This window comes from Hypomesus nipponensis, chromosome 3 (assembly GCF_054491055.1).
Source record: "Hypomesus nipponensis isolate SF chromosome 3, ASM5449105v1, whole genome shotgun sequence".
NCBI lineage: Eukaryota > Metazoa > Chordata > Actinopteri > Osmeriformes > Osmeridae > Hypomesus > Hypomesus nipponensis.
This window is the reverse complement of record NC_140363.1, coordinates 4648724-4662144: the sequence shown is the minus strand read 5'-3', so window position 1 is coordinate 4662144 and position 13421 is coordinate 4648724. Positions and strand designations below refer to the sequence as shown.

The 13421-nt window shown below is 44.5% G+C and overlaps 3 protein-coding genes across 5 annotated transcripts; 1 reads left to right on the top strand and 2 right to left on the bottom strand.

Annotated features, from left to right (window-relative positions):
* Positions 1 to 263: 263 nt before the first annotated feature.
* l2hgdh (L-2-hydroxyglutarate dehydrogenase) lies at positions 264 to 4534 on the bottom strand. 2 transcript variants are annotated; one of them, XM_084684627.1, is made up of 10 exons: positions 4309 to 4534; positions 3775 to 3890; positions 3511 to 3662; positions 2629 to 2760; positions 2326 to 2488; positions 2201 to 2235; positions 1922 to 2089; positions 1570 to 1727; positions 1317 to 1448; positions 264 to 1180 (listed from the first exon to the last, which is right to left on the bottom strand). In XM_084684627.1, exons 1-10 carry the CDS (start codon positions 4401 to 4403, stop codon positions 985 to 987), a joined length of 1347 nt encoding a protein of 448 aa, XP_084540753.1. In that variant the 5' UTR covers positions 4404 to 4534; the 3' UTR covers positions 264 to 984. The 2 variants fall into 2 exon arrangements, with proteins under 2 accessions (XP_084540753.1, XP_084540754.1); XM_084684628.1 differs by lacking the exons at positions 3775 to 3890; positions 4309 to 4534 and adding an exon at positions 3057 to 3218 and having other exon boundaries at positions 3511 to 3647.
* Positions 4535 to 4596: 62 nt separating this feature from the next.
* dmac2l (distal membrane arm assembly component 2 like) lies at positions 4597 to 7252 on the top strand. Of its 2 annotated transcripts, none has more exons than XM_084684623.1 (5): positions 4597 to 4729; positions 5022 to 5129; positions 5577 to 5785; positions 6280 to 6451; positions 6577 to 7252. In XM_084684623.1, the coding sequence occupies exons 2-5, from the start codon at positions 5029 to 5031 to the stop codon at positions 6689 to 6691; spliced, it is 597 nt and encodes a 198-aa protein (XP_084540749.1). In that variant the 5' UTR covers positions 4597 to 4729; positions 5022 to 5028; the 3' UTR covers positions 6692 to 7252. The 2 variants fall into 2 exon arrangements, with proteins under 2 accessions (XP_084540749.1, XP_084540748.1); XM_084684622.1 differs by lacking the exon at positions 4597 to 4729 and adding an exon at positions 4742 to 4895.
* cdkl1 (cyclin dependent kinase like 1 (CDC2 related kinase)) lies at positions 6880 to 12878 on the bottom strand. The gene is made up of 10 exons (XM_084684621.1): positions 12778 to 12878; positions 11824 to 12064; positions 10844 to 10965; positions 9871 to 9943; positions 9288 to 9378; positions 8777 to 8977; positions 8522 to 8604; positions 8367 to 8423; positions 8087 to 8248; positions 6880 to 7882 (listed from the first exon to the last, which is right to left on the bottom strand). The coding sequence occupies exons 2-10, from the start codon at positions 11989 to 11991 to the stop codon at positions 7781 to 7783; spliced, it is 1059 nt and encodes a 352-aa protein (XP_084540747.1). The 5' UTR covers positions 11992 to 12064; positions 12778 to 12878; the 3' UTR covers positions 6880 to 7780.
* Between the last annotated feature and the right edge of the window lie 543 nt (positions 12879 to 13421).

Genomic DNA, 13421 nt, shown 5'->3' with positions numbered 1-13421 from the left:
TTCCGTCTGCGTCTGCGTATGAAGATACCCAGTTTGGTTAATGCACGAATTGGGAAGAAACTCGATTGCCGGTTACGAAAATGAAAATTCTTCATACAATCTATCTACGTACATTCTTTCGTTTTACGTCATCTAATAACTAAGAAAAGCGAAACGCAATGCTTGGATTTCATAGAATATCATCAAAGAACAAACGAAGTTGGAATGGAACGGATTTGCTTCAGGACTGTCCCTGGTGAGTGAAATTAGATGAAGCAACAGCATTTTTGAATTCCCTCAGTGTAATAAAAATGCAAACAGTGGTGATACTTGACACTAGTAGAAATTTCAGACATTAAAGAAAAAAATCTGACAACCTTCAGTTGTCAGTTTTCTTGAAGGAAGACTGCCACCAAGTGGACACATACTTTTTCTTGCTTTGAAAAAAGACAATGCAATAACTGAAATAATTGAAAGAACAGTTGATTCAACGTGTCAAGGTGAACCCTTCAGAAAGTCAATACATCTCATCAGAGCAACAATATATACATTTGAATTACAAGTTGTCTGTATGTACATAATCTAATGATATCTAAAAACAAAAGTTCAAGTTTACCATTCTTTTACACAACAGCATATATCAGTTCAGTAAAATATGGACACTGTAGCAGCATAAATCAAACCATTAACTGATATAAATCAAAAAGCCACTGATACATTCTCAGAAACCAATCCAAGTCATATTTCAATGGTAATTTGTCATAGAAATATATATCAAAAATATATCTTCAAGTTATTAAATACAATCCATAATGTCTGGAACCAACTCAATTTCATCCGTGTTGTTTAAAAAATATATCTTAATCCATTACAACGGGTTTATTATTAATGATCTTTTCTTTCCTCTGAGTACAAGGTGAAATCTGTCAGTGTCCACATCATATACCCATGGGAGTGCTCAGGTTGCGAGCTCAAACTTCCCTCTTACAACAGTATCTGGTCTCTCTACAGTGCAAAGCGTTTCTCCACCTCATCTGCGACCATCTCTGCAATAGCCAGGGAGGAGGTGGCTGCAGGTGAGGGAGCATTGCGCACATGCAGCACTCTCCCACCCACATCCCCCACCCCGCCGTCAAACACAAAGTCATCCACCAGGTTCCCCTCACGGTCCAGAGCTTGAGCGCGTACCCCTGCGGGACCCCTGAAACAGACATCAACCCCAGTGACATAACCATGACAGAACAGTGCGGGAAGCAGTTTTGGTTCCTCCTGTTTCTCCTGAATAAATGTACTTTTTCAATGTACTTTTAGTGTAAATTGAGGCTAATTGTGCTTACCTGAGTACATCACTCCGAGAGAGCTCTGGGATGTATTTCTGCAGGATTTTGACTTGAGCACCAATAAACAGCCCCCTGTACATCTCTCCAACACCATACACCATGTTCTTCAGCACTAGTTTCTGGAGGCCTCTGTAAAATAGATCCGCACCATTTAGCGATAGAGAATACAGTACATGAATCATTCAACAAGGATGAAGGAGAGTCATATTGTGACTGCCTAATAAGAACACCACCATGTACTGTATGTTACCTGAAAGAAATCGCATCTCCAAAGTCTCTGGCATTAAAGTCATTCACTTTGTAGCCCTCCCGTTTAAAGGCTAAGACGGCGTTGGGACCAAGCCAAACACTGCCATCCATACGAGGAGTGAAGTGAACTCCGAGGAATGGGAAACGAGGATCCGGGACCTACACACATACAGCTTTTCATCAGGTATTCATTTAGCAGACGCTTTCATCAAAAGCCAAAGAGAGGAGGGGATTTTAATTTGTAAACTCTTGATCTGCAGTCAAATGCTCCACCTCTGAGCTGTAGTGATTTCTCTCGTAACTCAGGGTGATCTGAAACAGTTTTCGAGTGCATTTAAACATTCAGTACTAACCGGGTAGATATTGCCCTTGACGAGGTAGTGCTTTTCTGGCTTCAGGACCAGGTAGTCCCCCCTGAAAGGCACAATCCTGGGCTCTGGGCTGCAGCCAGAGATCTGGGACAGGCGGTCAGAGTACAGGCCTCCGCAGGTCAGGACGTAGCGGCATCTCACCTCCCTGCCCTGGTGGTACAGCACACACACTGCTTCAAAATCATCATGGTTTCTTTCTCTCTGTAATAGATTTTGTCTCTCACTCTCCTTATCTTTTATACACATACAGTAGTTGCCTACCTTTGTTTCTCGGATGACAATGGGATATTTAATTCCTGAAAAAAGCAATATTAATCATCATTAATCATTAAACACAGTTTAAGTGTATTTGTTTACAGTGCTGGGGTCTATGTGCGTCAACACACCTTCAGTGCTAGCAGGTGAGCTCTCTCTGGCCATGGCCATGTCGCTGGCCTCATATTCAGTCACCACTGTCCCTCCAGCCTCTTGGAAGTCTCTTCCATAGGTCAGAGACACTAGTCTCCAGTCTACAATGCCAGTGTAGGGAGAATCCAAGGCCATCACTCCCTGGAAAGAAAACTCACGATTACATTCACACATACTGGATTGATGTATTAGGTTTGGTCTCAATGAGACTTAATCCTGATCTGTTATCAACAACAGTGTCAAGCACAAAAGCAACCTCTAAAAATGACCTGGTCCCTCACCCTGCAGTACGGCTCGCGCTCCCGGATCCCCCTGGCATCAATCACGCTGAGGTCACGCACTTTGTTCTTCAGCCCCCGCTCATACAGGGCTTGGAGTCTGGGGACCTCCTCTTGTCGCAAGGCAACGATGAGCTGTCGAAACAAGCACACCCCCTCATGACGAAGCAACAACACCTAAGCAAAAACCCCCAAACAACGCTCCCACAATGCCCTACGCGAGCGTCAGCGCCCGGTTACATTGAAATTGGAAGCCGACGCCCGCCCGCTTCGCTGTAGTGGACACGCACCATTAGGCCTACACTGCGTTGACCAGGACAACATTAAAGCGTAAATTGCAGCAAAAAACGGTTTCCCAAATGTTGGCTAATTAGTGCTTTGGACATTTACATTTAGTCATATAGCAGACGCTCTTATCCAGAGCGACTTACAGTAAGTACAGGGACATTCCCCCGAGGTAAGTAGGGTGAAGTGCCTTGCCCAAGGACACAACGTTGTTCGGAAAGGCTGGGAATCACACCGGCAACCTTCTGATTAATAGCCTGATTCCCTAACTGCTCAGCCATCTGACTCCCTATGCAGCACACCTGTTACTATAAGGGCACAATAAGTTGATAAATTATTAGGTTTTTCATGTGTGCACAATCCCAAATTAAGAAAATATGAAGACATGTGTAACTGGTCGTTCGTTAATTGGTATGCATACTTTTAAGGAAGAATTTACACAGAGTTTGATATGTGGCCCCTGACGAAGAGAATTTCTTCAATTCAAAGGGTCAACTTGTGTTTACCATGCACTGTTTACCAACCGAGTCAACAAACCTTTGTCTAGTCCTCAAGGAGTGCATATTATACAGGATTATTTGGCATCCTGTAGTCACATACCTTCCCACATCTCTTGTAAGGAATGCCCTTCTTTTCTAAGTAGTCGTAGGCTAGGGTGGCCCCTCGCACACACAGTCTGGCCTTCAGGGAACCGGGGGTGTAGTAGATCCCACTGTGGATGACTCCACTGTTGTGTCCACTCTGGTGCATGGCTGGTTGTCCGAGTACCACAAATGAGAGGTGTGGATATGAGACAGACAAGACATCTACAGTCATGCAAAGCAGAAATGTCCCCGAGCTACAATCCTACCCATCCCTACTCACCCAACTCTTTCTCCTTCTCCAGCAAAACAAAGCTCAGTGTGGGATGTCTGAGAATGAGCTCCCTGGCCGTGGCCAGACCAACAATGCCACCACCCACCACAGCCACATCATAAGCACTGAAAGAAAAATGAACAGTCACTGTTGGCAGGGGAGAATCCCAAGTCCCACAACAGTTTTGTGTGTCCACTGTCCAGTTCTATGAGGAGTGAAGGAACATAAGGCCTCGGACCCTGCAACGCCTCGCTGTTCTGCAACCGTCAAAATGCTTTGCTATAGGAGACAGATTAACGGGCACTACGTGCGTGCGTGACATTTTTGCCAAGACAAGAGAACTTTGGTCTTTCCTCCGGGAACCCGTTAAAACTGCAGTTACGGAACAGAAGTTCAGCTAACTATAGTTTTGGAACAGTTCTTCACAATTGTCCTAGAGATGAAGGAGCTGTATATTTCCTTTTCTCAATGTAGACAACGTAAAGGCAACCACAGCAACAAATGTTATTCAAACCATGGCAAAACGCACACTAGCCTACTCACTTGTGGAGGTGTCTCGCTGTAATACAGCATGTCGAGAGCTTTGGCTGTGTGGCCAGTAACGCATTGACTGCACTCGTTTTTAAAGTCCGAATCATTACGGTCGTTACTAAAGACCTTATGCTTCAATAACCATTATCCTGATTATAGAACTACTTGCTACCATAAACCTGTCATTACTGAACCTCGCAGGTTAACCTAGCTCTCTGCTGTCAGGACGCTCGAAGCTCCACCCACTTGATGCCCCACCCACCTTGACGTACACCAATAGGATAGCGCGCTGTAGGTCCGTGCTCGGGTTGAAGGTCAGATTTATCGAACCACGTTAGTGACGACTGACTATTTACTGTGTGCGACGGACCAACAACAGTCTGATAGAAACCCAAGAGAAATACAAACGTCGACAGTTTTCTTGTGAATTGAGGTTAGCCCATGTATATTACTTAGAACTGCGTTTGAGTGTTATGCAACGCAGCTAGCCTTTCATGTTTTGTAAAAAAAATTAATGTAAACGATTGAAACAAACAGCAGAGAAGCTGAATGTCATCAGGAGATCTGGCGACGGGAATAACTTGTCTGCAGACAAGCAGGTGGATTACAGTTAGCATGTAGCCTACATGTCTTACAACTACTTAGTGTGTCTGCATTGGCAATGTTTCAATTAAGAACAGTAAACAGTGTATTTAGAACAAAACGTATTTTAATGTCATTTTTAGGTTCAAAATGAGGCTGTTGTCAAAATCAGCCCTGACTGCCTTTTCCCGGAGTTCTGGACCAAACACTACCAGGGGGTTCTGGGGCTGGCTCAATGCCGTGTTCAACAAGTGAGTGACCTTCACCAAGCACTTAGACAACAATGTTTCATTATATTTAAGTAAATAAATACAATCCGTGGAAGTACTTTCTAGGCGTAAATTGTAATAGTCGAGGGATACCACCTATAGAGGTGTATATAGAGAATTATGTATTACTCTTCTTAGACATGTAATTTTCATAGCAAATTTACTATTAGAGTATACAGCAGTGTAAATAGCATGACAATAGCAAGTTCGTTACCAGACTAAACTCCTCACTACTGGTTATGATTTATTCATAACGTTTTTCAGGTTTTAACAATGCAATAGGAAAACGACAAATCATCATTTCACAAAAAAACATGATCCGATTAAACATGACCATGTATCCATTAAACTACAGTCATACAATACAAATTGCATGAGGCTATGAGACTGTTCAGTGGTCATGCTCTGCTATTTAATCTGGGTCCTCAGGGTGGACCATGAGCGTATCAAGGCCGTGGGTCCGGACCGGGCTGCTGCAGAGTGGTTGCTGAGATGTGGGGCCAAAGTGAGGTTCCAGGGGTTCGACCGCTTTCATCACGATTACAACGGGCTCCCCACTGGTCCCCTGGGACGATACAAGATCCAGGCCATCGATGCCACAGAGTCCTGCATCATGCACCAGGGCTTCGATCACCTGGGTCGGTTCAGCGCTCAGAAAGACACGTTTTGATCTTGCGTTGTTGCTCTAAAGTGGGCTTTAATATGAAGCCGTTTACGATGTTGCTCACTTGTGGAATACACAACAGGGATCCTTTATACTGGTTTATCTATAATAGCAAAAATCAACAGTCAACTAACAATCAAATGGAAATCTAAATCAATTACTTTAGTGCTATGGCTTGTGATCTGTCTCACAAACTCCTCGGGTTGTCTTGACGATTCAGCTCAAAACACGACACCAGGCTGTGTTCTGGGGCATGCGAGGTGAAAGCCGGTCTCTCCCAGACAGTGTAGCCTCCAGTGACGTCAGCTAGGGGGATGTTTTACACCCGTAAGAGAGACTGCTCAGCGTCATCTGTGACCCTGTGTCAGGCCAGGCCAAGCCTTTCTGGGTTCACAGTTGAAACTAGAGTTGAGATGACGCGGCGGTCAGTCGGTGGACGTTCTGAACGCATTTCTTTCTGCTTCATAGACGGCTTGCAGTATTTGGAGGAAATCAAGTTCCACAAGTGCATGTATATTGAGGATGCCTGTCTGGAGAAGCTGAGCTTGGTGGAGAACCTGCAGGACAGCTTGAATGCTCTGGAGGTGGTTTCCTGTGGTAACGTGACAGATAAGGGCGTCATTGCTCTGCACAAACTCCGGTGAGTGTGTTTGACATCCATTTGAGTGACAGAGCACCTTCTTGTCAGTGACATCATACCTCTTATTCCGCTCATTCAGCAATATTAGTAATTTCTATTTTATGCTGGGATGGTACAACCCAAAGGAAGCTGGAGACGTTGTTTCTCAGTGACCTGCCTGGGCTGAAGGAGAAGGACAAGACTGTGGAGAGGTTACAGACGGCTCTGCCCCGCCTGGAAATAGAGCTGGACCTTGACTAGCGTGACGTCCCAGTCCTGGGTTCAGAGGGGCCAGCAGCATGACTCCCTGTTCATCCCAGTCCTGGGTTCAGAGGGGCCGAGCCAGCAGCAGAGACTGCCTTGGAGTGTGGCCCTCAGAGGTGCCATGACAACATGATAGAAGCTCCTCCAAAGCTGATGTGGGGGGGAAGAATGGAGAAGGCTGAGGCTTTCAATATACAGCACTTTATTCCACTGACTTCAACATAGTTTGACAGATTTGCCTATCCTATTCTTTTTTCGGCATTCATCGTATAAAGCACAACCATACAAAAAGTATGTAGACATCTACGTGAGAAAATGGAGGATGACAACGAATCATTAGTCATTTAAACCAGGATTAATTTGGCATTTCATTGTGTCAGATGGAAGATACATGGCTATTTAAATCCTTAGCACCTTATTTGAGGAATCGTTACTACATGAGGAATTGTTTTGTTTTATTTACTGCATGTACCACATTTCAGAGAACAGTCTAAAGTGCAGTAAACAGTCTGGCTTTTAGACATTATTTTGAATAAAACAAGATGGACTTGCTGCCTATACCATGTTTTAACTATTTGATGACGGTAAATCGAAACACATGATTATAACTTACTGAAGACAAGAAACATCACTTACTCAATATATAAAAGACATTTGGCAAACAAGATAAGGCAGTATGTCATGATGTAATTCTACACAAACACCTACAAAGCAGAGCAGATTTTCTGCTCGTTGTCATTCTAAATAGTCACACAAAATACAACTAAATAGGTACTGTACTTATAGGGTCAAGTTGGTGGTATTCGAAGAATTGTTAACATATATGCTCAGAGGGCATGCTCAGAGGGTGAAACAGCCAGGCTCCACTCCTGGAGGCTCTCACTGTGGTCCAACAGGAATTCCTCCATGATCCTGACATGAGTTCAGTATTACACAAGTGCATAGAATGACATCATAACCAGGAGACACACCTGCACGCCCAATCAAAACCATGGATCTTCTGACTGTTTCCCAGGGCTATCCTGAGCTGACTGAAAAGCTGATCATGGTGGTAAATATTGACGTAACAACAGGGATGCAGTATACTCAGATGTTAGGGAAGTGGTAGTTGAACTTTCGCAAGTTGTTGTAGTATTTCTTGTTGTCCAGAGCTGGGAAGATGCTGCTACTTGTCAGCTGTGGTAAGTACTGAAGGGGTGAAAAGAAGTTACTTTAGAAGTCAGCGCCAACATCCCTGAAAACCACTGTCCATGCACACAACATCCCAGAAAGCAGAACAAAACAGTAAATAACATTTCTTCTAAAACGTTACCAAAAAACACTGTCAAAGCAACATTTCTTCACATGAGATCATTTTCAATCAGCGGTTCCTGCTGCGGTCATGTTCCTCACCCCGGGGGGAAGGTGTTTCCGGGTGATGCGTGAGCGCCTCCTGGTGGCCCGGTCGAGCTCGCGCGCGGCGCTCTCGCTCTCCTCCCGCTGGGTGTCGAAGTAGGGGTGCTCCAGCAGCTGCTCGCAGGTCAGACGCTCCAGAGGGTCCATCCGCAGGCAGCCCTGGGGTCAGAGGTCAAGGAGAGAGGTCAGTCGAGTTAGGGGGGGAAACAGCAACAAAAGGGCGGAGGATCATAGGAAAAGATGCAATGTTTGTTTTCACATTGTGGTTAAAGTGTACCTTCATAAGACTTAGTGCTTGATATGAGATATGAGGATATCTCTGCTCCAGAGGTTCCTTTAAAGAGACATGGACAAGAAAACAAAACTTTTCATACGGACAGTTGTTTTTGCTTAATATTAACCAAACTGGAAAAAAGGTGATGTGGAACTCACCATCTCTTGTGGTTCTGGAATGGAAACTCCACTGAAGAACTGGTTATTACTGAAAACCTGCTGGTGTCGAAGGGTCAGATCTCCTGCACACGACAGAAAAAAACCTTATCTCTCCGACAACCGAGATGACCTCAATAAATAAGACTTCACATTCGCACTCTATGAGAGATGCTCATTTCATCCATAGAAGTTATACAAACGAATGACAAAAGAAAGATGGTCAAGTAGTGAAAACAACACCAACAGTCGCCCTACCCAGGGTCTTTCTGATGAGGTACAGCTGGTCCATGTCGGACTTGCCGGGCCAGAGGGGGACCCCGGAGAGCAGCTCAGCGAAGACGCAGCCCACCGCCCACACGTCGACGGGGGGGCCGTACTGGGTGTCCCCCACCAGCAGCTCCGGGGCCCGGTACCAGCGCGTCGCCACGTAGTCTGTGTAGTAGTCACATGGGCCGGCTGAGGGGAAACAGAACAGGCATGACACGTCAACGACAGGGTCACTGCAGAGGCACAAGCTATGACAGAAGAAATTACGTTTCAAATCCAATATTCACAGCTAAGGTTCAAAACGCACACAAAACGAGTTTAAATGCAGCCAACAGGGCACAAAACACGCAAGGAAACGTTTAAATGAAATCCCTCTCAGTTCAATGGAGAGGGAATGGATGGAACGTTGTTGTTGCAGTACACTAAGTGTCCACCAGGTGGCAGTGGCACATACAGGAGTCTTCTACAGGAGCATTACATTCAGACATGAAACACCTACTCAGTATTCTGGCAAATCCAAAGTCGCAGAGCTTGATGACCTGGTGTTTCGTGATAAGAATGTTCTCTGGTTTAACATCTCTGTGAATGCACTGCAACAAAGTGAGACAATGCAGTTAGTCACTGAATGACCTTCAGAACAAAGTGGACTGTTCCAACTATCAGCCCTTCTGGGAGTTTAAATAGCACCTGTGGTCGTGGAATACGTTTGTGATGCAGACGCATTTGTGAGAAGCTAAAAAATCTTCACAGACGTTGACTCCCCAGACTGTTAAAGGGCCCTGCCGCTGTGTCCCTGTGATACATTAACTACTGGTCAGTGAGGAGAAAAGAATTCCAGTAAAAGAGAACAATTAACCAATGTTGGCTGCCAGGGAGGACAGGATGATATTGAAATAGCTGAAAAGTTAAGTGAAGTGGATTTTAAGAGTTGGGAAAAACGACTCCAAGAGTGCTAAACTACATAGGCCTAACTCCTGGATAGTAAAAGGTCGACAGTAGTCACAAAGACTGAAAGGAATTCAAACAGTGTTTGTGTCTCTTAGCCTCTCCTTGTAAAAGCGAGCAGACAGATAACTACTTACATTCTGTTTGTGGCAGAAGTTGACGGCTTGGAGTGTTTGCCAGGTAATACTCTTCACCAGGTGTTCCGGAACACTGTGGTTCAAACACAAACAGTCAGGACGGCCGCGGCCAGCATCCAGGCTGGGTCTCTCTCCTATTCCTCTGGTTCTTAAGGGGAGGAGCTGGAGGCCAGTTAAGGCCCTGCTATTGTGACTGGGCTGCCTGAGGCTTTGTTGATACAGGGTCTATCTATCAGCGTTGCCTGGGTTATGGCTAAATCGAGGCTTGTGACTGGCAATTAATAACCACCTCATTCCCCTGGCGGTGGCCCCTCCTCCCCCCCCCCCCCCCCCCTCCCCCAGACTGGGAGTACCTCCTGGGGTAACAACACCACTGACAGAGTACACATTTCGGAGGGCGCCTCAGAACCCCTGCAGCTAGCAGCCCTGCCAGCTATGGCCGTCTGGGAGTGTGCATCACTGTAAACATTCCACAAACCACCAGGACAGCCTCCTTGGCAACAGTCAAACACTGAAGCCACCACAGAGCAGTGTAGTGTACACTCATAGAATGCATAAGATTCGGATAGAATAGTGCCCTACGTAGTGTACACTGATAGAATGCAGCTGATTCTTCATGTCTTTCTGCACGCAGCCTGTCATACACCTAAAAGGATTATAACAAGCTGATCGTCTTCTGCTGCTCTCCACGTAAACACCTTGTCCTTTACAGTGCCTGCAGTGTATGGGGAAGAAGTCCTACTCTGTGTAGAAGGGGAACTGGGGAGGATGGGTGTGTACTTTAGTCATGTAGAGAGCACCAAAGGAGTGCATTTCCTGTAGTCTAACGGCTAGTTGGATGAAATTATACTTGCATTAGTGATCATTAGGAAGCAGGCATACTGTCTGTCCATGACTAAAGATGTGGGTGTAGTCAGTGGGAAACACAATGTGTATTTCTGTGTTCCTGAGTGCATGCATGCGTGTGTCTCACCCTCTTGGGTAGCGGTCCAGCTCATTGAGGACCGTGTGGTCACAGTACTCAAAGACCAGGTGCAGCTTCCGTTTACGTCGAAACACCTCAATCAAGTTCACCAGGTTGGAGTGTTTCAGTTGCTGGGTAGAGTAAAAACAAAAACACCATACCGTTTTACACAGTATAGGGCCTACTTGCAGCACAAGGGACGATTCAGAGAAATACATTGTCTCAATGGACATAACTGTAAAAATAAAAGTTAATTAAAACCTTACACAGCCCTGTGCGTAGGCTGTGTTCAACAGAGCAGCGCTACTGAGCACGGTTTGTGACAGACAAAGTAATCAATACATTTTATGTTCAGTTTGTTCAGGCAAGCTTCCACACGCCTAACCAAACAAACTCGAAACAAAACAGCCTTTACAAACAGTTATAAACAGCTGCCTGCCATGGTGACCTATTGCCATCCGGACTTGTTTAGTAGAAATGACAGGAGCCCTGTGATGACTCATCAAGCTACTGGCTGACAGCAACAATACTATATGTGGTATTTTTTCCAAATATAACCCTTAAGATACCTCTGAATAAAATATATATAAAAAAACACGATAATGACTATGACTGGACAATATCATAAATACTCGAGTTCTAAAATTTATATTACATTATTATTCAAATGAAATCTTGTTCTGAAACCAGACAAAGATCCTTGTTCCACACTTGCACAATGTAGGCTATCTTTGTTTCAGACCCTAATTAGAGCTATATTCAAATGTGGGTGAAACTTTATGAAGTGTAAGGGCGGTTTAACACTGGTTTGTTTTCCAGAGTCAAAACTGTCAAAACAAGTCTTGATGGGGTTTTAACAGAAGCTAATCAGAAAGGTCAGCGCCTTAAAACGGCGTAAGAAACTTGCCACCATGGACAGCTAGGGTTTGCCTCCCTAGCTCAAGGGAAAGATGGTTTAGTCGGAAAATACAATTCCAAGGCTGTGTTACCTTTAGCATCCTAATTTCTCTCAACGCAATCTTCTTAATGATGGGGTCGTCTTCGGACTCAACGAACTTCTTGATGGCCACAATTTGCCCGTTGTCTTTGTTCCTGCACTTGAAGACTACTCCGTAGGATCCTTCTCCAATCTTTCCTATTTTCTCATACTTCTCCATGCTGGGGCAGGGCTAGGAGCACTCACAGTTCATCAGCAGATTCACACCTTCACCCCGGAGCACACAGACCAACCTGAAGGAGTCAGACACCAACTTTTAAAATAGCAGTAGTTTATTTATTTTTTTCGGTCTTGTTCAGCAGCTACCAAAAAACGCTTTAGCAAAGGGCAACTGTCAAATTAAATGTCTCAATGTAGACTGTCAGCATCTGATACAACAATAAATACCAAGCAATATAAGGGTAAAAGCATAGAAAATACAATCCAGCGGGTTAAACATTTTAAAGCAACCTCATAGCGCACAATAACCATGTTGATGGTAACAATTATATCACGTGATAAACAGTGCAGCTGTCTTACTGCCTATGGACTTCCAACGTAAACATGCTGGACAAGATTCTCAAGAGAGCTACAGGAAACGCTACACCTGCCTCTGAACAGTTATTGCGTAACAAAACATTTGCATTGCAAAGTATACGCTCTTGGATAAACATAGGCCTACACCATTTGAAAGTAGCGTATGTGGACCAAAAATCATGCTGTAATTAGATTAAATCAAAGTTTCTCACTTCTAAAGCCCCGATATCTTCTGCAATAAAAGCTAAACAAGTCGGCTGAACAGATAACCGTGAGTGATAGAACAGCCTGCTGAAATCTAGAGACAAGACAGTAATTTGTCAAAATAAACTAAAATAAAGTTTAATCTCAACACATTAAACAATCACACACAATCTACTTGAATAACCACCTGTTGATGGATAATAAAAATCAATTTAAAAAAACTTACGAGGCGTCGTTTTGACGTTCAGCTACAAGAGATGCTTGGAGCCCGCAGAGTTTACATGCATACTCTGAGCGGATGAGCATTCAGTTCTGTAAATGTAGCAAGCAAACGTTTTCCCTCTCAGCCTGGTCCCCATAGGAACAGGCTGACCGACTCCGCCTCTTCTGTACGGCGCAGTTTGATGTAGAGCGGAGGGTTGGCACCAGTGGGCGGCCCCGTCATGATGAATACACTAATTGAGGGTTTGAGTTTCCATGTGGTGTTTACAAATTGAAGGTAGCACTTTCCATGGCCGTGATGGTTTAGCGAACAAAGGCTTGTGGTCATTGAGCCATTTGATCATAAGCATTTTGATCGGGTCAAATTTCCTTTGTTAACGGGTGTTGCAGATTCGATCCAAATTGTTACCCAGAAACCCAAACTGCTGTCATGCCTTGACATTTTCTTTAAACAACCCAAATAAAAATATTTACACTTCTCTTAAACTCTTCAGAAGCTCATCTCCATCTCGAACATGCCTCACAGGACACCTGTGTCAATCCCACACACACAGTATCTGAGATGATTGTGCCTATCTGAGAAGATTGGTCCTCGACTCTCATCACTGAAAAACTGTTAGAATTGTGCACCTATGATCTGTCTCTATC

Excerpts from the sequence above, each read along its gene's own strand:
- l2hgdh (XM_084684627.1), bottom strand. The coding sequence starts at position 4,403 with ATGATTCGGACTTTAAAAACGAGTGCAGTCAATGCGTTACTGGCCACA. Across the intron at positions 2,761-3,510 it reads CTTACAAGAGATGTGGGAAG|CTCATCGTTGCCTTGCGACA; the intron begins GTATGTGACTAC and ends TTGTTTCGACAG. Across the intron at positions 1,449-1,569 it reads GGAGATGCGATTTCTTTCAG|AGGCCTCCAGAAACTAGTGC; the intron begins GTAACATACAGT and ends TCTATTTTACAG.
- dmac2l (XM_084684622.1), top strand. The coding sequence starts at position 4,846 with ATGTCATCAGGAGATCTGGCGACGGGAATAACTTGTCTGCAGACAAGC. Across the intron at positions 5,786-6,279 it reads CCAGGGCTTCGATCACCTGG|ACGGCTTGCAGTATTTGGAG; the intron begins GTCGGTTCAGCG and ends TCTGCTTCATAG. Across the intron at positions 6,452-6,576 it reads ATTGCTCTGCACAAACTCCG|GAAGCTGGAGACGTTGTTTC; the intron begins GTGAGTGTGTTT and ends TACAACCCAAAG.
- cdkl1 (XM_084684621.1), bottom strand. The coding sequence starts at position 11,991 with ATGGAGAAGTATGAGAAAATAGGAAAGATTGGAGAAGGATCCTACGGA. Across the intron at positions 8,424-8,521 it reads TTCCAGAACCACAAGAGATG|GAACCTCTGGAGCAGAGATA; the intron begins GTGAGTTCCACA and ends GTCTCTTTAAAG. Across the intron at positions 8,249-8,366 it reads AAGCACTAAGTCTTATGAAG|GGCTGCCTGCGGATGGACCC; the intron begins GTACACTTTAAC and ends CTCTGACCCCAG.